The following is a 22,389-nucleotide window of genomic DNA, read 5'->3' on the forward strand; positions in this document are numbered from 1 at the left end:
TAGCAGCCAAGCGCTTAACCATTGCATCACCAGGGCTCCTTACCTGAAACCTAGCTTGTCCCATAATGAGCTCTGAAGCCTGCTCCTCCAACCCTTTCCTCTTGGGGTCTTCTCCATTTCAGCAAATGGCATTTCCCATTCTCTAGCTTCTCCTCTCAAAATCAGGGTGAGAGACCATCAACAAGTCAATGGGCAAACAGTGTGGTACGCACAATGGAGGGTTACTTGATAGTAAGGACTGAAGTATGAAGTCCTGACACACGCCATGACAGTGTTACTCAGTAGTAAAGAGTGAAGTATGAAGTCTTGACACACGCCATGACATGGATGAACCTAGAAAACATGGTGCTGAGTGAAATAAGTCAGACACACAGGTCACGCTGTATGATCCCACTTACATGAACGATCTAGAGCAGGCAAATGCACAGACACCAAAGTTGGTTAGTGGCTACCAGAGATGGGAAGGAGTCCTGGTGATAGAGTGGTTAAGGGCTCGGCTGCTAACCCAAATGTCGGTGGTTCGAATCTACCCAGAGGCTCCTTGGGAGAAAAGATCTGGCAATCTGCTCCCATAAAGATTACAGCCTAGGAAACCCTATGGGGCAGACCTACCCTAAGGTTGCTGAGTCCAAATCGACTTGACAGCAATGGGTTTTTACCAGGGGTGGTGGAAGGCCGAAAGGGGATATAGTGTTTAAGGGGTATTTGATTGGCTCCCCTTCGGGTCCCAAGGACCACCGGGTATTTCCTTGGGCCCTCCTGCCCATCGTCTGAATCCACAGCTTCGTTCTGTTCTCTGGTGACATGGTTGGGGTCTGCAGGGAAGCTAACCAACGCGCGAAGCCACCAGGCAGCTTCCCCCTGAGACCAGGCCTGAGGCCCCCTCCATATTATCCCAGAAACCTTTTCTGTTTGCCTTTGGCTGTGGTCAGCAGACCTCCTGAGAAAAATAGAGTGGGGTAGGGGGAGGGACAGAACCCATGGCTTCTCCTTCCTGTGTCACCCACAACCCCCTTTGCACTCACTGGCTGGTCTTCCATCCCAGCCAAGCCTGGTGAGGGGGGACAGAGCCGGGAGGAGGGGACTTTCCATCAAGATCCTTGCCTTCATGGGATATCTGGCTTTACTTTGTTTAAACTGTTTGCTAAAACTCATAGCATGTTTCTTAATTTCCTGGAGCTTTGGGAACACAGGCCAGGAAAAGAAAAAAATGGCCTCTGATTCATTTTCTCTCCACCTTCCCCAAATGAAATGGAAAACTCAATTAAAGCTTGTGGTTGATAAGTGTGAGTGGCTTAAATCAAAGCCCTGCTTCCCGCCATGGTGCGATCCCACAGCTGGGCTCCCAGGGGTCCCTGAGGGCAGCGCCTCCCAATGGGTTTAAATAACAGCCTGCTTTGGCCAGGCATCTGACTGCCAGGGTTTGCTGCCTGGAGGCCTGGTGGGAAGACAACTGGGAGGGGCGGTGGGCAGAAGGGAACAATACCTTGTTGGGGGAGCTTTGCGATATCCCCCATCCCACCCTACGCACCACCCCCCCCCGCCCTCTCACCAAGTTGCATTTACCTTGGCCCTGAAGAGTTGGGACATTCTGCTGCACGGGTCTATAAATTCTTTTTTTAAGTTCTCATGAGCCAACTCTAACAGGTTTATAAACAGGTCCAGACCCGTTTAAAAAGGATAAGCCCCAGCTAAGCACAGAAATAACACCCCACCACTCTTTATCATATAAACACCGCCAGAGAGCCAGCACTCAGAGAAGCCAAGATACAGGTTCTGTTATCTCATTAAGCCAGAAAACGCCTTCGCATCTTGGGCCTGGTTTAAACTATCAGGGAACAGATTAGAGTGAATTAATGCTCTGAACTCTGAAGCCACCGGCCCTGGGGCTCCCCCACGGAGGCCCACACCTGGCACAGCTGTGATTTCAGAAAGTCTAGGTGGACACTGCCCCTGCCAACTGCACCCCCAATGCTGGGACTCTGGGCTCCCCATGTGTGACTCACAAATCTGGATGAAGAGATAAGCCCCCACCCCCGCGACAGAGGTCTTCAAGCAGAAACCCTGCAAAGGTCCCTAGCTGGTGCTCCGGAAATTACCAGGGGTTCGGGGGCCGCAAGGCAAGACCGCTAAGTTGTTTCTGGCAAGTTGGAAAGGGCCTATCAATTATTCATGCAACTGGGTAAACAGGGATTTTATCTTGTAGCATGAATCAAGAGATAAAAATTCCATTTCAGGAGGGGGAAGAGACTGAACCTTGAATGTTAATAGTAAACCGTAAAAAAAAGGAGGAGGAAGGGAAAAATAAGTAAGGTCTTCTGCCTGGGCTGTGCCCTGCACACTTGTTAAAGCCCTTTCCCCCCAAATCTTGGCTTCCCCAGTTCCCCAAGACCCCAGACTAGGCAGACAGCCAGGAGAGAAGAGATAGTGCTGTCTGCTCACCTTGACTTTGCTGATCTGCTCCCTCAAGACTGCAGGAAAACCACCACTTGATAGCTGAGGGGGGCTCCTGCAGATGGCTTTGCAAAGCTCCAAACACTGCTACCTCGGAGGTATATCTATTTTAAATCGATTTGCTGCTTTCAGGCTGAAATTCGATGCAGAGAGAGTTCACAAACAGCTACCTAACATGTCAAGAGGCTCAAAAAAAAAAAAAAAAAAAATGTAATCCAGCCCGCAGGATCTTCTGGCTAAAAGAAGAATCTGACTTGGTTTTTGTGCCCTCCTGCCCCCGCCCCCACACACCACGGCCTGCCACCTGACGGCTCCTTAAAAGCTTGGAAATTAATGCAAAAGATGAAATTGGGGAATTAGTAATTATTTAGATACTCACATTATTAAATTTGACCATAGAGAGCGGGGAAAAAAAAACCATAAGTGGAGGAAAAAAATCGTACATTCAAATGTTAGCCATGGTTGCCCTGGGCGATAGGGCTGTACGTGACTTTCATTTTTATTATTTCCACTTTGTCTGTATTTTCCAAATACTATATTAAAAGCATGGTTAATTTTGTGATGGGAGAGAAATACTAAACTGTTTGCTTTTTAAATATCATAGTGGGGCAGAAATTGATTTCTATAAGGAGGAAATAGCAATGATAAATAATAGCAAAAAAATTCATATTTCTGAAGCCACACATACCCCCAACTTCATTTTTTTTTTTTTCTCCAACAAAAGTCCCCCAAACAGAGGAATCTGTCCCACGGGGTTGGCCTTTTCTTGCCCCCCAGTTGGTGAATGGGGAGGGGTGGCTGATGAGTACGGAAAAGTGTAAGGATGGAAGCTTCGCCATGCCCTTTGGTAAGGGGCAGCGAGGCATGGAGAAGAGGACAGAGAAGCCAGGAGTTCTGGCTGTAATGTGACACCCAACCACCACCCATGGCAACACTCTTCCCCTCTCTGCTCCGCAGTTTCCCCTATAAAGGAAGAGAATGTCAGCAGTCTTCTCTCTCTTTGGCTGGCCCTATGTTTTGGATCTCAGATGCAGAAAGTTGCATTAATACGCCCAAGCTCGTGGAGAGCTACCAACCTCCATCTACGCAAGGCCCCTTGCTTGTCTCATTTTGTCTTATTTTATCATTTTTCCTCTTCATCCTCCATCTTTGCACCCATTACCTTCCTCCCCCCGCCCAAAAGCGCCCCCTTAAATATGCCCGATGTGTTGCCTTAGTTACCTCATCTCTGAAAACCACAGAGTGTTTATGTGCAGGTGTGAGTTTTGGGTTTGTCTGAATGAACTCTTTCTGCTTCTTACTTCGTTTCCTTGACACCACATTTTCTAGATGTCTCTGTGTTGTCAGTTCCTGTATCTCCTCGTTGCTTCAACAGCTCCTAGCACCCCTCAATATGGTCCAACCCATTTGAGAGACAATTGGGGTACCACCATTTCCCGTGCCCACACAGCGTGTGGACAAAGGCATGTGGAGTTGCTTGGCTGGGGAGGAGGTGAGCTCAGGTAGCCCCTCTGCCTCTCTCAACTTCCCTCTCCTCTCCTCCCTCAGACTCTCCAAGGAGCTGTTGGAAACGAGTGAACCAGATGACCTCTGGGGCCCTTCTGCCCCAAACCAATGCAGTAGTGACCCAATACAGGGCCATGAGCACACTAGGGTCAGGCTTCTGAGTGCAGGGGACCCACCCTCAACCCCCTGTCCCCTCTGAAAAATGGTAATGGCTACCATCTTACCAAGGACCCGCAACCCACCAGACCCCAAGCTAAGAGCTTAATTGGCCTCACCTCTCTGTTGTTAGGTGCCATCGAGTCAGTTCCCACTCATAGCAACCATACGTATAACAGAACGAAACGCTGCCTGGTCCTGCACCATCCTCACAATCATTGCTATGTTTGAGCCAACTGTCACAATCCATCTCCTTGAGGGTTTCCCCAAAAACCCAATAGGGGGTTCCTGCTTCTTTGGTGAGTGAGAAGGGCTCAGAGAGGTCAACCAAGGTCATATATCTCTGTCAGATGCCCGTAGCCTTCTCTCCTTCCCGGGGCACAGCAGCCTCTCCTGGATCCCAATGTCAACAGAAGCCCTCTCTCACCCTGAGCTGTCTTGTTTCTCAAGTAAAATGGACAGAACCACCCCGTTCTTTCTCTATCTGTCTCGACTCTAGCAGTGTCGTGTAGATGAAGCTACTGGTTCCCAGCTGTCTGACAACCAGCCACCTGTGTGCCCAGACTGGATTAAACCCTCCACTGCCTTCTCTGTCTCCACTCACACAGCCTGATGGAGCCCAAGACAGGGACGAGGACAGAATGGGGTAGTTCCCCCAGGTGGTTTCATGACCTGCCTCCCCAAGCGTCAGGTGGATGAGAAGTCAGGACCCTGGCAGCTTAGGGTTAGGGTGGATAGCCTTGCAGCCCAGGGAAGGTTGCCATCCTGACTCTAGAGCAGACAAGCTGTGAGGCTTTCGATTCCCCTTCAGGGCATCTCAGGGCTTGTGAAGACTGCATACTGCACCCAGTTGCCCATGTCCTCGGACTCTGACTTAATCCTAAGGGTAGCAGAGGCATCAGCGCATTTTATAGATGAGGAGACTGAGACAGCCTGAGTTGAGGGGTTGGAACTAGGGTGAGTCAAGCTGGCCCCCAAGGCTCAATATGGAAGGTGGCGCCTATCTGCATGACCTTCAACTTCGTGCCCTGGGTGTCTCGCTTGCTCCTACTGGCCCCAGCCCCGTGAGGCAGTAGAATTATGATTTGACGTCAGGTTTCTGACATGAACCCAGTGCTCATTCTGTGGAAGTTTATTTGTTCAGTCATTCATTCCACACACACATGTTGAGTGTCTACTATGTACAAGGCATGTGCCAGGCACAGGGCATGCAGCGGTGGACAAGATGACATCATGGACATCACCAGAAGGAAACAAACATGTGTCCCGTCACACAAATGCCCATCAGCTGTCCAACGTCCAAGCACATATAAGAAAGAAACTGACTCGGCTACTCTGAGCCTCAGTTTCCCCATCTGTAACAAAGGGGTTGTGTGAGGATGTGGTCAAGTCCTGGGTCTGGCCACATGCATGCCCCATGGGCAGAAACGGTCACCAAGAGGTCCAACCCTGCTCTATCCTGTCCCCCCCAGCCAGGAAAGCCCGTCTGGAAGCTGATTTGGTCTTTAGATAACCCAGGCCCTGGCACCAGTTCCTTTAATCCAACGCCTCTGGTAACAAGCAGAGGAAACCGACTGTTTTATAGCAAGATCCTATGGCCGACCTTATCTTTCAGTGGTGTCATTAACAGGAAACAGTCCGAGGAGGTAAGTGTTTGGTGGGGGGTGAAGGGGGAAGGCCCTGTTCCATGATGTTTTCCTATTAACCAACTGCAAACTTTGATTAGGGGGGCAGGGTGGGATGGGCGATAAACTCAGAGCATGAAAGGCTGGCTCCTCTCTCCCACACACGGTCATCTGGAGACCTCTGGCCACCTGGGAGGGACCCTGTGGTTAGCAGCCCAGAAAAGCCCAGCTCGGGAGGCCTAAATGCAATCATGCCCGTGAACGTGGCTCTCGGCCAACACAGTCGGGGCTCAAGAAATCATTTGCTTCTCCCCCAAACAACCACCATCTCAAATGTTCTCAAGTGGCTGGCCGCTCTGCGGGTCTGAAGGGGTCAGGCACCACACTTCTTCCAGCAAAATGTAAGGTCTGGGCAATATCACTTTTTTTGCAGTTAAAAATAAATATATGTTTGAAGCCAATAAGCAAGTTTTAGCTTTGGTTCTTTCTCTTTTATTTGATCTTGTGACTTGAGGAGAGTCTTGTTTAAGCACTATTCGTCCTTTTTTTTTTTTTTGGAGTAAAATCTGTGTAGCCATGGGGCAGGTAATCCACCTGTTACAGGTAATCTACCTGATCTGGGACCAGGGGACTTGAAATCCCTTCCTGACTTCTCCCTTTCCCCAGGGACCCCCATCATTAGCGTGAGGCTGAGGCGGCCACAGGTCCCACTCGGAACGCACAGTCTCAACAGCAGGGGCTTAGCTCAGACTTGGAAGGCACTTTGGAAATGCACTTCCCCATCATATTCTAAAGCCTCTTCAGAGAAAGGGCGTTATTAGGGATGGCCCTTGTCATTTGGGATCTTCAGACTGGGATTCGGAGCAGAGGCGGCAGCAAGGGGAGATGGGGCTCCCCTTGGAGGGGGCAGAGACCATGGTTATGAGCAGGGACTGGAGGTCCTGCCACCTTCCAGCTGGGTGGCCTTGGGATAGTGGGCCACACTCTCTCAACTCAGTTTCCCCATTCTGCAAGCTGGGGCCAACAATCACTCCTTCTCATCGGTGTATTTGGCTATAAAGCAGATGCAGCTAAAGCCCTCTGCACAGCCCAGGGGACACCCCACGCTGTCAATAGCTGTCAGCAATCGCCAATACTGTGACTGATAAGTAAGCACAAGAGGTTTTGGGGAAGTGTCGACCTCTAATCACAGTGCAATGAGTTCTGAAGTACCACATCATGACCTCCCCGGCACATCCGTGTGCTTCCCCTTCTCACTCCAAACCAGGAATATTTCAACTGCCTCCAGTGGCTGGGGACCTCCAAGTGCCCACGTTCAGAAAACCCCGAGAGCAGAGGCTCAAGCAGTTATAGACCGAACAGCACGCAGTTTCTAAACGATCCGTAATTGTAAATTTTGCAAATGTAAAGACACATAATTGCCACAAATAATCACAATTATGCAATCATAAATAATCACCCTGAGCAAGGGTCCTCTCGCCCAGAGGAGCTGTCCCTTTCATGGGAATGTCACGGGCAGCGGGTGCCATTGTCTGCCCGATTGAACGCAATGACTTCAATCTCAGCCAGGCCACTTCGGGTCTCACGCTGCTCCTAGTAATCCATATACACCAAAAAAAAAAAAAAAGTCATTTTCAAGCAAGACATTGATCGCTTTTCTCACATTTCCATTTGTGTGGGATCCTGTCGGGGCCTCTCTCTGCACTTTGCTCTTCCCTGGTGCCTCTGGGGAACAGGAAAGCTAAGGGCAGCCAGGAGCCCCGGGTCGGGGGGAACTTGGGGTGTATTTGAAGGGCTCCTGTGGTTCCTGGGAGCCTCACCCAAGTTTTCGGTGAAGAATCAAGAGGTGAGGTGGTGTTCCCAGAGCCCACAAAAGTGGGACAGATGAGCCTATAAAACCCTCCCAAGGGCACCCCGGGCACAGACCTGGGTCCTCCAAACCCTTACTACCAGGAACAACCTCTGTCGATCTCTTCCCCTCATCCTGATTCTCTCTTTTCTTCCTCCTTTTCTTCTTTTTTTCTCTCTCCTTTTCACTCCCTCTTTCCTTTCCTCTCTTCCCCATCTCTCTATTTCTTTGTCCTTGCCTTTCTTTCTCTGTCTCTCTCCCCTCTTCTTCCTTTCACTTTTCTTTTTCTTTCTCTCCCTTTCTCCATTTTGCTTCTTTTTCTCTCTCCTTTCTCACCTTTTCTCTTTTTCTGTATTTTGCTCTTTATCTCTCTCTCCTTTTCCTCTCCTCCCCTTGCTTTCTCTCTTTCCCTATCCTTCTTTCTCTTTCCCTCTCTGTCTTCATTCTCTCTTCTTTTTCTTCTTCCCTTCCTGTCCCCTTTTTTCCCTTTCCCTTTCTCTTTCTTTTACTATTTCTCTTTCCTCCCACTTCCTCCTCTCTTGCTTTCTCTCTCTCTCCCTTTTTCTCTCTTTCCCTCTCCTTCCTTGCCCCGCTCCCCCGTCCTATGCATGTGTCAACACACCAAATGGGCTCCATGACCCACCTCTGCCCAGCAACAGCCCCCCGCCAGGTGGACTTCAGTCCTTCCGGAGATCCATGCACATGGAAACAATAGGGTTACATTTTTCTAGTCCAATGATTCTTTCTGTTTCCATTCATAAATCCAGTACAAGGGGTCCTCCTTCCCAGGTGCCACCCCTTTCTGCAAGGTTTGCCTGCCACCCAGGGATCCCCATGGGGAGGCTGGGAGCCTGGGGTGGTAGCCAGGGGTGACTCCTGGCATGCTGTTTGCCCTTCTCCTCCCCTTCCTTTTCCTCCTCTTTTTCCCAACTGCCTTGGCTCTGAGTTGCCACCCTAAACTGATTCACTCAGATGAGAATGGAGGGGCGGGGAGGGTGGCAGAAGGAGGAGTTGGGGAGAGGAAAACCCACCCTGGTCCACTGCACACTATCTGCTTACATGCACTTTGGAGCAGGGAAGAGCTGATTTCAGAGTCACACTGGCTACTGGATGCCCAGAGTTGGCCACCCTCACTGTCCCTACAAGTTGGTGTGACTTTTCCAAAAGTGTCTGGGAGGCCTGAAGAGGGATTTCGGGGGTCTCGGTGCCCAGCGGGGCAAAGAGGAGCTCCCCTGCCCCCTTGCCCTTCTAGGGAATGGGCCTGGATAGAGCTGAGCTTTGGTGCGACAGGCGCACCGCTCTGCCTTGGCCAGGACACGACTTTGGGGGCGGCCTCCTTGCCCACTGCGAAGACTTGGGTGGAGGCGAGAACCAGGGCAGGGAAGGAGGCCGCCCTGGGGGGGTCGGAATGGCTAGGGGAGACGCGCCAGGGGGCTGTGCGCGCTGCCCGGGTGTGCGCTCTCCGCTGAGGGCTGTCTCCACCTCTTCTGGCGATTTGGACCTATGAGTGCGCAGCTCGACTTACAACTATCACCAGCCCCGGCGGGTAAGCTTGTGTGAGCGCCGAGGGGGCGCAAGACCCTTGCAACTTCTTCGCGCGACCCCGGCCCGCGCCACCCGCGCCCGCTGCGGCCCGAGACCTGAGCCCCCAGCGCAACGGCGTCCCCGGCCGTCCTGCCAGCCCCGACGGGATGCCCGCGGCCATGCTCCCCTACGCGTGCGTCCTGGTGCTTTTGGGAGGTAGGTGCCACCCTCTCCCCGCTGGCTCGCCGCTTGAGGTCGGAAGGGAGGGAGCTTGCCGTCTGAGGTCCTCCGAGGACCCTTGGGCTCTGGGACGCTCCCCAGGTGGTCCAGACGGTGTTGCTGCGTCCTGCGCTCCCTTCCCTAGCTTCACCTGCCTGCCACCTGCAGCGCCTAAGGGACCTCGTGGGCCTTGAGCGCTGCCAGAGCCGCGTCCCACAAATAGCACGCCTCTCCAGCAGCGCGCCTCTCAGCGCCTGCCCTCCAGACCTCCTGGAGAAGTCCCTGTGTCCAGGCCCAGGGTGGTGGGGCCTCCAAGAAGGTGCAGTAGGACCCCAGGCCCACTGAGGCCACGCCCGGCAAGGGATGGCCCCAGGTCACTCCTACCAGGGCTACTGGGCTGGTCTTGATCCCTGACTCCTGGCCCTGTGGGTGCTCAAGTCTGGTATCCACCAGCAGAGCTGGGAGAGAGGTTAGAGGAGGGTGCAGTGACCCTGTGCCCAGGTTGGTGACCAGCAACCTGATGGGGGAGGGGGGGCGGGGGGTGGGGAAGGAAGCCCAGGCCCCCCGGGTAGCAGATGGTGCCCTTTCCAGGGCTCACTGCTCTGTTGCTGGCTTCTTGGGGGCTGATAGTGGACAAAAGCCTCTACAAACGCAACTGACCAGGGTGCGCTGTGGTTGGCCCCTGTCGCCATTGGTAACAATAACAATAACAACCACAGGCCCGGAAGTAGGCCCAGCCCCAGCTCATGCCCAAGTGCCCTGACTTCCTGGAGGGTGAAGAATGCTGGCCTGTGGTCAGGCCACCTGGCTCAGATCAGCTTCATGTCAACCTGTGTGGCTTTGGACAGGCAAGTCCATCAGCGCTCTTAGCCTCGACTTTCGTATCTGTCAAATGGGCTCGCAAATTGCCACATCTGTCTAGGCTAATTGTGTGGATTAACAGAGGGAGTGGAAGGAGGCACTGAGCATGCTGCCGACACCAAGCAATTGTCCGGTGGCCCCCAGCCAGATGTCATGGAACCGAAAAGCTGTGCACAAAGACATGTGTGCCGCATGGGACACGGTTCACCAAGGGGCAAAACTCAGGTCTCCCTCCAGCCGCAATTCAATCAGTCTTTTCTTCCCAATCCAACATTTCTAAGCAAGATATTTTGAGAACAGACGGACGGTTTGATGGAAGGTTAGAGGGTGGGTGGGCAAGCATGGATAGCCTGCCGATGAGCCCTGCAGCATGGCGCGTGCATCCAGGGGCCGCCTGCCCTGCCAGGACTGGAGGTGAAAAGTCACCCAGCTGTTCCCGGCCGCAGAGTCCTCCATCAGTGCAGCAAAGGGCCAAGACAGCCAGTCAGACTGGGCAAGGGAAGCCCGACTGGAGAGAGGAGGGAAGCATGGGGTGGCCAAGGGTGAGTGGCCTGCTCTCCCCCACCTCCTCCCAAGCCACTCCATCCGGCAGGAACGGGACCTTCCGGAGCAGCAGAGACCAGTGCCCCAGAAGCTGCAGTCCGGGTCACAGCACGGAGCTGTTGTCTTTGGCAGGGCCCAGGCTCCACACCATGCCAATCCAAGCACTGGAAGTCAGCATCATGGTCTGCTCTCAGGGAGTCCTGCTGCTTCTCTCCCTGGCGACCTTTGGCACAGCAGACCAGACAGATTCCACAGGAGAGAAACCAGAAGTGCTGGATTGGGCAGACGCGAGTGGAGGGGCCACTCCAGAGTCGGCTGGCTGGAAAGGGCCACGGCTCTGTGCGGGCTGCCTTAGCCTTCCCTGCCCTAAGCCGGGCACCATTGCCCACTTAACACTTTCTATAAAGGTTCTTTTCACCACCGGCTCTATCATCAGACAACCAGAGCCTTTTGCTTTAGTGAAACGAATCAGGACCCAGCTAATCCACCAAGTGCTTGCTTGGCTTAGGCACCTGGGCTGAGGTTCTGTCTCCAGGTTCTAGGTTTGTATAGACAGCACAGGAAGCCCTCACCATCACCAGTGAATGCAGAGTGGGTACACACAGGCACACACACACAAAATACACTCACATGTACACACAAACACACACACGTCAGGTTTTTCAGCCTCAGCACTTCTGACCTTGTGGTCCAGGTCATTCTCTGTTGCAGGAGCTGTCCTGTGGATTGTAGGATGTTTAGCAGCATCCCTGGCCTCGGCCCACTAAATGCCAAGAGCACCCCCCCCCACACACCAGTCATGACAATTGTCTACAAACATTGTCCAGTGTCCCTTGGGGGACAAAAATCCCTCCTGGTTGAGAACCACTAGTGCAGATTAAACTCAACTGCTAGTTGTTCAGACGAATCTTTGTCAAAAAATCGCTAGGGTGGCTAAATGTTGGTATTCTTCCTCTGAGTAATCAGGATATCAAAGGTGCCGTTGGGGCCCAAGAAAAACAGCACAGCATAGGTAGGGGGCAGGAGCTAGTGTGGGGGCGCGGTTACCCACTGTGAGCAAGCCTTCCCTGCAAACCCTGCCATGCTGGGCGCCTGCCTGCCGGTTTGCTGCCTTCCAGTTTTGGTTCTCTCCACAGCAATTTCTGGCTTCTAAAAATCTCCTTACTCGACAGTTTGTCCTTGAGGGGGGAAATGAGAAACCACGGCTTCTTTTTTTCTCCCCCCTCGCTTGTATTTTTTTTCATAATTTCAGCCCTGCTTTTATCTCTAGCCATATACTATGAGATGGCAAATTATCATTTAGAGACAGATTAAGCGGAACAAAATCACAGGCCATTCCATAATAAATTAGTTGTTGACCTGGGGCTTCATTTCGAAACATAAAATAAGAATGGAGAAGAGAATTAACTTGAGTACACTGGTCCAAAACTCAAATGTGAATAGAGATTGGTGATAGAGTCAATTATTGAAAACAAAGGGGGTTATCGGTGGGACCGTCCTCTCTCGGCCAGCTGTTGCACATACTTCAGACTGAAGCCGTAATCTCTAAATTCAAAATGGCCAGCTCGAGGGAAACAGGGCAGCTCCCTTGACTTCCAAACCATCTGGATGACAAACTACTTAGAAGCTGCACAGGAAGAAATATTTATGCAATGTATCGGAAGTTAAGGAGCCCTGGTAGTACTATAATTAAGTGCCTGGCTGCTAACTGAAAGGTCAGTGGTTCGAACCCACCAGTCACTCTGAGGGAGAAAGATGTGGCAACCTGCTTCCATAAAGACTACAGCCTTGGAAACCCTATGGGGCAGTTCTAGTCTGTCCTATAGGGTCTCTTTGGGTCAGAATGGACTCAATGGCACACAACAACAACAACAACACTGGAAGTTATCAACGTTCGTGAGAGCTTTAAGCCAGAATGAGTCCCTGATAGAATTTCCAAGATGCAGTGGTTCAGCCAGAGTCAGTCTGGAAAATGAAGACTGATTGCCCAGTGCAAGGGGCGGGAGGCCATTCAGATGGGTTTGAACTTGAGGGCAGCTCAGGTGAGTGAGAGAGACTCTAGGGGTGGCACTAAACTTGGAAGTTGGCAAGAGGGGGGCCATGATTGTGGCCAAGGGATTGGTGTAGCCATTCCCTAAACCACAATGGCTTTCAGGAACCCTCAGGGCAAAGCCAGCCCTTGCTGCCCTTGGCTTTTCAGATCTTTTCCAAAAGATCCAGGAAACTGTCTAAGACCTGGGAAATGAAACCAGGAACAAGAAGGGGAGAGGGAAGGTGCCAGGGTGGAGCCTTGTTCCAGGGAAGGCCAGGCCTTCCAGCTGAGAGGACACAGGACAGCTGGTGAAGGCAGGGCTGGGCCCCTAGAGGTCAGCTAGGCTTGGCAAAACCTACATAGAACTTGACAGCAGCATCTCAGGAATTGGACAGAGCTGGATCCCCCCCACCTTTGTCACCTTCTGTTCTGTTTCTTGGGCCCGTTCAGCCCCCCGCCCCGAGCCCAAATTCCCATCAGTGAGCTGGGAATGGGGATAGCTCCAGCCTCAAGGGGGCTGGGAGGACTAAATGAGGTGATGTGTGACTGCTGCCTACCACTGTGGACCTAGTGAATCCCCTGTCTGTTACTGCAAACAGCAGGACCCTGCACTACACCCCCAGATGCAGAGAGGGACAAGGCTGGCTCCAACCTCCCCGCCCCCCGGCAAAAAAAAAAAAAGAAAAGCCAGTTGCTCCCAAGTCATTTCTGAACCATGGTGACCCCACATTTGTCAGAGTAAAACCGTGCTCCTTAGGGTTTTCCATTGCTGAGCTTTCAGAGGTAGATCACTAGGGCTCTCTTCCGAGGCATCCCTGGGTGGACTCTAACCTCCAACCTTTTGGTTAGCAGCCGAGTGCATTCATCATTTGTACCACTCAGGGTCTCCTGAAGTTGCCGTTTCAGCTTGACCCCAGGTGAAGTGCTTAATGCCATCTCCTTCTGGCGGGCGCTGCATTTTCTCCCCACTCAGGTCTCTGAGCTTCAAGAACACCTTGGTGTGTAATGATTCGGACGACCGTGACAATGTTACCTGTCCATCCATACTGAGCCTTGGTGCTGCGCCAGGCCGGGCTGGACCTGTATGTACATACATGGCCTCCCATAACCCTGTCTGGAGCCCAGCAGTGGGTGCTGTCATCATCCCATTGGACAGATAAGGAAACTGAGGTTCAGGATTGGGTTCATTGCCCTCTGCTCATGGCTAGAGGGGGCAATTGGACTGTGGAGCCAGAATGTTCCAGGGAAGGTGCAGGAATTAACTCTCATTGGCTCCAGTTGGCTTTCTTCGGACTTAGGAACTTGTTTCTCTGCTCCCCGTCTGTCTCCCACCTGGAACGCAGGCTCCACAAGGGCGTACTCGGCCCTTTTTATCCATGCTCCAGCCCCAGTGCTTGGAATAGTCCCTGGCATGTTGTAGGTGCTTACTGAATACTGACCACTCATTTATCCAGCACACAGAGGCCTGCTGGGCAGCACAGGTAACCGCCGAAGAAAAGTCCACCTGCTGCTCCCCCAGAGCCTCTGCTGCTGGGAACATGAGTCCCCAACTCGCTGAGGCCCTCCCCTGCTCCTGCAGGCTGCCCGCCTAGACTGGAAGGCAGAATCCATGGCCTCCCTGTCCCCGTGCCCCCTCCCCAGCTTCCTCTTCTAAGTCTTCATCTCTTCTCCCCACCACCGACTAAAGCATCTGGGAACAGCACTTTAGTTACTTTCAGGTGGCATCTCAAGGTTTAAGATGCTTGCGCTCTGTGAGGACCGTAGGGCATATATAAATCAGTCCATCAACTGGGCCACTCCAGATTTATGGGATCAATCTCGGCCAGACCCTTGGATGGTGCAGGCATATTGCCCATATCCTCTCCTCCTTTCAGCATCTGCTTTTCTGACCACTTCTGCCCCTTCGTGCCAATATGACCTTACCCCCCAACCACAGGCCAACTCTCCTTCCCCTCTTCCAGGAAGATGGCAGCCACCAGGCAGGAGCCCCCAAGCACCACCATGGTGACGAAGACCCACGGAAGCTGTCAGTCCATCCACCAAGCCACATGCTGTTCGTCCTGCTTAGGACACTGTTCCCTGCCCCCCAGCCTCCCTTGGCCTACAGATTTTTGTGTAAATTCTTTGCTGTGGAGTTTCTGCAGCAAAATGTGTGTGCAAAATTATTTCACTAGTCTTCTCTCCAAATTGGGTATACCAGCTATCACTCCCCTGGTGGCTACGAGAGTACCAAGTACTGGTTCCCCCACCCCCTCACCAACCCTCTCTGTTAACATTCTTCTAAAATCTTGCCGGTGACAATGCTTGGTGGTTTTGACTTTCATTTCTTTCATACAGAGCAAGGAGGATCATCTATTTGCATTTTTATGGACCCCTTGTATTGATTTTCCTGAGAAATGCCTGGTCATATCTTTTGCCCATTTTTATACTGGACTTCTTAAAAATATTTTTTCTTGTTGATTTATCAGTGTTCTTTATATAGAGTAGCTGTCTGCTTCCTGTGCTGCGTTTTCCCTCAGCCTGCTGTTTGTTTACCCAACCTTCCTGAAAGAGAATTTGCAACCCTTCCCTTTGCTCTCCTTAACTCTTCCTGTAAATGAGCACTTGTGGGGAGTGTGTAAGAGAAAGAGACAGAGAGGGAGAACAAGGACTGTTGGCCTAGTAGGGAGACTGAGGCAAGGCTGCAGCCAGGAATGGATCAGTACCGGCAGTAGCTGACATCCACTGGACACCTGCTCTCGTGAAGCACTGTACGAGCATTATCCAATTTCCGCGCTCTGGCCTTGTGAGTTAGTTCTGTCGTTATTACCCTATTCTGCACAAGGAAATGGAGGCCATCAGGCTGGGAGTTTCTGCTTGCTCAGGAGCCATCCAGAGATGCTTGCCCAGGCATGCTCAAACTCACCACTCCCTGGTGACCCTGAGGCCAGCTCAGGGCAAGCAGACCCCCTGCCCACCACCGAGAAGAACTTGGGAAGGGAGGGTCCCTCGGCACAATGACTCAGGAGAGTCACTGTACTCCTTTCTGTCCCATGAGCAGTGGAGCCTGTCCTGAGATCCTGCCCCATCTCCAGGCCTGCTCTGCCTGAGGCAAAACTGCAGCGGATGATACTAGTGTTGTGTGCTGGAGTCCCATCCCCTCTTCTTCTGCTCACAGCAACCTCTCCCTCATTGAATCCAGCCCTGGAGAGCTTGTCAGTTGTCTTGGTTCTCTAGTGCTGCCGTAACAGAAATACCACTAAGGGGTGACTTAAACAAACAGAAATTTATTTTCTCACAGTTTAGGAAGCTAGAAATCTGGATTCAGGGTGCTGGCTCTAAGGGAAGGCTTTCTCTATCGACTCTGGAGGAAGAAAGTTCCTTTTCTCTTCAGCTTCTGCTTCCTGGTTTCTTGGAGATCTCCATGTGTCTTGGCATCTGTCCCCTGCTGGTTTGTTTAATCTCTTTTATATCTCAAAAGAGATTGACTCAAAACACACCCTACACTAATCCTGCGTTATTAACATAACAAACACAACCCATTCCCAAATGGGATTATAACCACAGGCATAAAGGTTAGGATTTACAACGCATATTTTTGAGAGACGTAATGCAATCCATAACATTCTACCTTCTGACCCCCACAAAATTGATCTCCTTGACACATGCAAAACATATTCACCCCATCACATTATCCAAAAGTCTTAAATCAACTCCAAGCCCAAAATCTCATCTTCCGAATCAACTAAATCAAATATGGGTGAGACTTTAGACATATTCCATCCTGAGGCAAAAGTCTTCATCTGTAAACTTGTGAAACCTAGACTACAAGTTATCTGTTTCCAAAGCACAATGCTGGGATAGACATAAGGTAGACATTTCCATTACAAATGGGAGAAATTAGAGGGAAAGAAGGTATAACAGGCACCAAGCAAGTCCAAAACCCAGCAGAACAAATTACATTAGCTTTTTTTTCTCACGTCTTGAAAATACTGCTGTTTCTCTGAGACCATCTGGGCAATGGCTCCACGCTTTAGACTCTAGGTGTTGGCCGCATTATCTGCATTCTGGGTGAAGCCCCCTCTGCCCTGGGCTTCAGCTCAGCCTTCCAGGCTCTCTGGGATAGCAACTCTGCTCCTTTGGCTTTGGCTGGCCCCATTCTCCTAGTCAATCTGAGGGGTGACCCGAACCTTTCGGCCCCAGCAGGCCCTGTTCTTTTGTGCCTTGGGCATGGAAGCCCCTCCCCCTCAGCTTTTGGCGGTGGCTCCATCCCTTTGGTACACCTTATTGGCAGCCCCACATTCTGGAACCAAGTTAGTGAAGATCTGACTCTTTGAAACCCAAGAGGCTGTGGCCCCACTCTTTGAGATCTAGGAGACTATGGCCCCACCCTTCAAAACCAAAAAGGCCCTGTTTCCCATACTCCTTCCAACAGTTCTGCAGATCTCTGAGCTGCTCCAAGGATGGTCCTGTTTTTCTCTTGGAGGAAAACAGATGTAGCTCCATGCACCTATTTCCTGCCTGTAGAATTCCAAGAGGCAGACAACATTTTTTCCTTTTGTTCTTTCTCTATCCCTTTCAGTTTAAGCTGATGGGTTTTTTGCTGTGGTAGTTGGTTAGATCCATCAGTCTCTAATCTCATTAACAAAAGATTGTGTAGTCACATTCTTGGTGAAAACTCTAGGACACGAGTCCTTAGTGTGTACAAAAGAATCTTCCAAATCTTTAAGTTCTGTACTCATTTTGCACGGTTCATTTTTAAGTCCATCTCTTCCCTCTCGCATTTTACTATAAGCAGCAAGGAGAAACCACGTGGCTCCTTTAAGATCTTTAGAATTCCCATCAGCCAGATATCCAAGTTCATCACTTACAAGTTCTACCTTCCACCAAACATTTGAACATAATTCAGACAAGTTATTTGCCACTAAATAAAAAGCATTGCCCTTCCTCCATTGTGCAATCACACTTCATCATTTCCTTTTAAAGCCTCATCAGAAGCACATTGAACATCTACATTTCTAGCAACATTCTGTCCCTGGTGCCATATGTATTCTCTGAGACGATAGAGACTTTCGCTTGAGCTCTCCTCACTTCCTTCTGAGGCCTCACCAGAATTGCCTTTAATGTCCATAATTCTACCAACAGTCTCTTCAAGGCAATCTAGGCTTTTACTATTAAACTAGCACCTTAAAACTCTTCCAGCCTCTACCTATTACCCAATTCCAAAGCTGCTTCCACATTTTAGGTATCTGTTAGAACAGGACCTCACTCTTCTGGTACCCAATTCTGTCTTAGTTATCTAGAGCTGCTATAACAGAAATACCACAAGTGGGTGGCTTTAACAAATAGAAATTTATTTTCTCACATTTTTGGAGGCTCGAAACCCGGATTCAGGGTGTTGGATCTCAGGGAAGGCTTTCTCTCTCTATCAGCTCTGAAGGAAATTCCTCATCTCTTTAGTTTCTGCTTCCTGGTTCCTTGGAGATCTCTTTGTGTCTTGGAATCTGTCTTACCCCATCTGTCCTCTGCTGGTTTGTTTAATCTCCTTTACATCTCAAAAGAGATTGACTCAAGATACACCCTACACTAATCCTGCCTCATTAACATAACAAAGAGTCCATTTCCAAATGCGATTATAACTACAGGCAAGGAGGTTAGGATTTACAGTACATATTTTGGGGAGACAGAATTCAATCCATAACACTAGTCAAGTAGTCTCACTTCCACCTGGGTCCTGAGTCTGGGGTTGAGGAAAGAGGGTGCTTGCTCCTCACAGGAGTTTGAATCTTTTTTTTTTTGTTTTGAGACATATTTGCTATCTTTTTAATTGAGCTAATTGTAGAGTCACGTGCACTTGTGAAAATTAATAGAAAGATCCTTTTTACATTTTTCCCAGTTACTCCCAGTTGCAACATTCTGCAGAACCGTTGTAGAGTATTACAACCAAGATCTTGACATTGCTACAATCCACCAAATCGTGTTCGGATGTCCCCAGTTTTACTTTTGCTCATTTGTGTATGTATGTGTGTATGAAGTTGTATACATCATAACCTGTGTAGGCTGATGTATTTACAAATATAGTCAAGATACTGAACAGTTCTAGCTACAAAGATCCTTGTGCTCCCCTTTCATAACCATTCCTGCCTCCTTCCCACACCTCCCCTATAGCCCTTCCCTAATCCCTGGCAACCACTAATCTGTCCTCCATTTTAAAAATTTTAACATTTCAAAAATGTTACATGTGTGTTGGAATATGTGGCTAGTTGCCTCCGTGAACAACTGCCTCCTTTGCCATGAGAACAGAACTGGATGGTACCTGGCTACCATTAATGAACATTTTGATCAAAGAACCTGCAGAAGAATCCTGATCAAAAGGGAGAGAATGCAGAACAGAATTTCAAATTCTCTTGGAATCCAAACTTTCTGGAGCCAAGGGGGCTGGATGAACTCCTGAAACTATTGCCCTGAGATAATGTTTAAACCTTAAAGCAAAAATATCCCCTGAAGTCTTCTTTAAACCAAACAATAGTTTAGCTTAATTAGCAAAGAATGTCAGCCTAGAGCATTATGTTCTTCTAAGAACTATGTGGTATCAAAGTGACAACTCGAAAGATTAAATAGAAACCTTAAGGGGCAGTGGGTTGATGTTAATGGGGGAGGAACAACTCAGAAAAGGAGGGTGAAAATGGTTGCTCAACTTCAAGAATTTAATCCATGTCACTGAATTGTACATGTAGAAATGGTTGAATTGGCATATGTTTTGCTGTGTAGTCTCAACAACAACACCAAAATAGAATGTTTAAAAATTCTATATATGTGGAATCACACCATATGGACCTTTTGAGATTGGCTTTTCTCATTCAGCAGTAACGCCCAGGAGATGCACCCACGTTGTTGTGTGTATCCTTTTGATTGCTGAGTAGCGTTTCATGGTATGAATGAATGCTGCATGCAGTGGCCAGAAGCTGGAGCAGCATTCATGCCCTGGGGTGTCCTGGAGGAACTGCCAAGAAGCTATGGAAACCTAATAACTAACTAGTTAACTGGATGCCCGGAGCATTCTGGCTCAGGAGCACTCACACTCCTCCCAGGAAGCCTCTTTGCTCACGTGAGTCCAGTTGGGCTTCTGTTGCTTGCAACAAAAGGACCTAACCACCATGCCTATAGTGTCCACTCTGTTGGCTAAGCAGCGCCCACGTCGTAAGCCCCTACTCTTAGCTACCTTCAGAACTCAATGTGCTTTGAAAAACCTGAGCTGCCCTCCCCAAGCCTCCATATTAAATTATACCAAAAAGGGAAAGGAAAGCCGTCGCTCACATCCGACTCCAGTCTTTCCCAAAAGTATGCGTCAGTACGGATAGCAAGGCCAGGATTTATTTAGCTTGGAATGAGTAGTGACCAGAGTAAAAGGGCATTACTCATCCTTTGAAATATACAATTAGAGTTGTTTTAACATGTGTTTTTGGTGGTGGGGTGTGGTTTCTAGATAGTTTGAAGCTGAAGTTTACCTCTTGGCCCCGTCAGCTTTAACCAAATTCTGATGGATTCCAATTTCCTTAACAGCAGGCCACAGGTACTGAAATTAAAACCAACTTGTCAGGGAGTGACAGGGCTGGGCTTTTACAACTGGCAACGTCTGAATTTGGGTTTTCTTTTCCCCCTCAACCTTACAATACTGTTGCATTTTCGCCCGCCTTTTTTTTTTTTTGCAGGAAGTCAGTTTAAAGTCACATCAAAACCCCAGAGAGCATAATAGCACCAGGCTGAGTAACCGGCTGCGTTCTGCCAGAGCGCCTCACCCCCTAAGTGTTCAGGAGCTGGAGACATCTGCTAGGGGCTTTCTGTCTCTAGTGGTGACTAGCAGGCCTGAAAATTCAGAGTTCTAGGCTACAGATGGGGGGTAGTGAGGGGTCCGTGGTAGAATTCTCACCTTCCATGTGGGAGACCCAGGTTCAATTCCGGGCTAAGGCACCTCACGCACAGCCACCGCCCGTCTCTCAGAGGAGGCTTGCGTGTTGCTAGGATGCTGAATAGGTTCCAGACTAAGAAAGGCCTGGTGGTCTGCTTTGGAAAACCAGCCAGCGAAAACCCTATGGATCACAACAGTCCAATCACTTTGTGCGTGAGGTCACCATGAGTTGGGGGCTGGCCGGAGGGCAGCTGACAATGAGCTGCTCGTACAGAACTAAGTGCAATCCCACGCAGACCTCCGGCTTAGAGAGGTTAGATGGTTAGAGAGGGCAGAGAAGTTGGGCCCTGGGCCTCCGGAAGCCTGGAAGGGCTTCATGGAGAACACACAACCCTTCAGCTATTGCATATTCATCACGCTGCCTCTCAGCCTGTTCGAGCCCAGGGCCGCTGAACGTCATGATCAAGTGAGTGAAACAGACCGTTTGCATAATTTGCTTTGAAAGCTCTTTCCTTTTTTATCTTGTGTGAATACAAAGGCAAAAACTTCTTTCTCTCTCTACTCCAAATCCTAATTTAGGAGAGCTTAAATCAATGAGCCTGTGTTTCCGGGATTTTTGCATAACTTCCTGTAACTGACTGAGTGGCGGAAGTGTTTCTTCCTTCTTATATTCAGTGTTTTGGGGGCCTTCAGTGGCACCGACTATGGGCCAGGCACTGTTCTACATGCTGGAGGCACAACAGTGGAAAGAAGAGGCAGAGGGCTCGCATTCTAGTTGGAAGCGGGGACCGACAACAAATAAGAAACTAAATAAACAGGAAAATGGCTGGTGGTGACAGTGGAACAGTGATGGGGAGGTGGGGCTGCAGTGATGAGGGGTCCCCAGGAGGCCCCTCCGAGGAGTGATACTGAAGCCGACTCCTCCAGGATGGGAAGGAGCCAGCCAGGTGTGGACCTGGGTGGAGAAGAATCTAAGGGGGGCACATCGGTTGAGGAGGGGCTAAGAGGGAGCTTTGGTCTGTTGAACAGACGGAAGGAAAGCTGGGGTGCTGGCTCTGGGGGACACAAGATTGTGATTGGGTGCAAGGTCGAGAGGTGGAGGGACTGCAAATGAGATTGCAGCATCCAAGGCCAAGGGTTTTGGGACACCCGTGGCAGGTTTTCGGATTCTCAGGGTGCTGGGTGGAGAATGAATGGCTGCGAGGCTGTGGTGGAGGCTGGGTTATATTAGTGAGAAATGGAAAAAGGTAGAACTATTTGCGCCTATTTCCAAATATGGGTGGAAGCAGAATGGTCAAGCCTTGCTGATGGATTAGATGAGGGATAAGTAGGGGATCAAGATGGCCTCCCAAATGGGGGGCCTCGGTAATGAAGGGATGGTTGGGTCCTGGAGATGGGTGATGAAGACTGTGGTAGCCGGGCTCCCATGTACTGCTGGGTAGGTCGTGCACTGCACAAGGTGAAATCCCATCTATGCTCCATGCACCCAGCCCAGGTTGCTCACAGCCCAGAGCAGGCTGAACATGACCCATAGGACCCCCCTGGCAAGGCTGATGCCACAAAGGGACGGAATGCGGGATGGGCAGGTATGCTGTGGTAGCAAAACACAGCAAGCACCTAATGTCCATCAGTAGAGGCTGGTTGAAGCCATTTTGCTACATCCACGTATTGGAATACTGTGGTGGTGGCTGCGTGCAGTCGAGTCGATTCTGACTCATAGCAACCCCAGGTG

At 50.3% G+C, this 22,389-nt stretch overlaps 1 protein-coding gene across 1 annotated transcript in view; it reads left to right on the forward strand.

The window, feature by feature from the left end:
- Window positions 1-9,244: 9,244 nt before the first annotated feature.
- The window catches only part of APCDD1L (APC down-regulated 1 like), an 86,262-nt gene continuing 73,117 nt past the window's right edge, over window positions 9,245-22,389 (forward strand). The window contains exon 1 of the mRNA XM_049869755.1: window positions 9,245-9,330. Within this exon, the coding sequence (XP_049725712.1) occupies window positions 9,282-9,330 (49 nt within the window). The 5' untranslated portion in view covers window positions 9,245-9,281. The remainder of the gene's footprint in view (window positions 9,331-22,389) is intronic.

The sequence above is a fragment of the Elephas maximus genome, chromosome 25 (genome assembly GCF_024166365.1).
Source record: "Elephas maximus indicus isolate mEleMax1 chromosome 25, mEleMax1 primary haplotype, whole genome shotgun sequence".
NCBI classification, from domain to species: Eukaryota; Metazoa; Chordata; class Mammalia; order Proboscidea; family Elephantidae; genus Elephas; species Elephas maximus.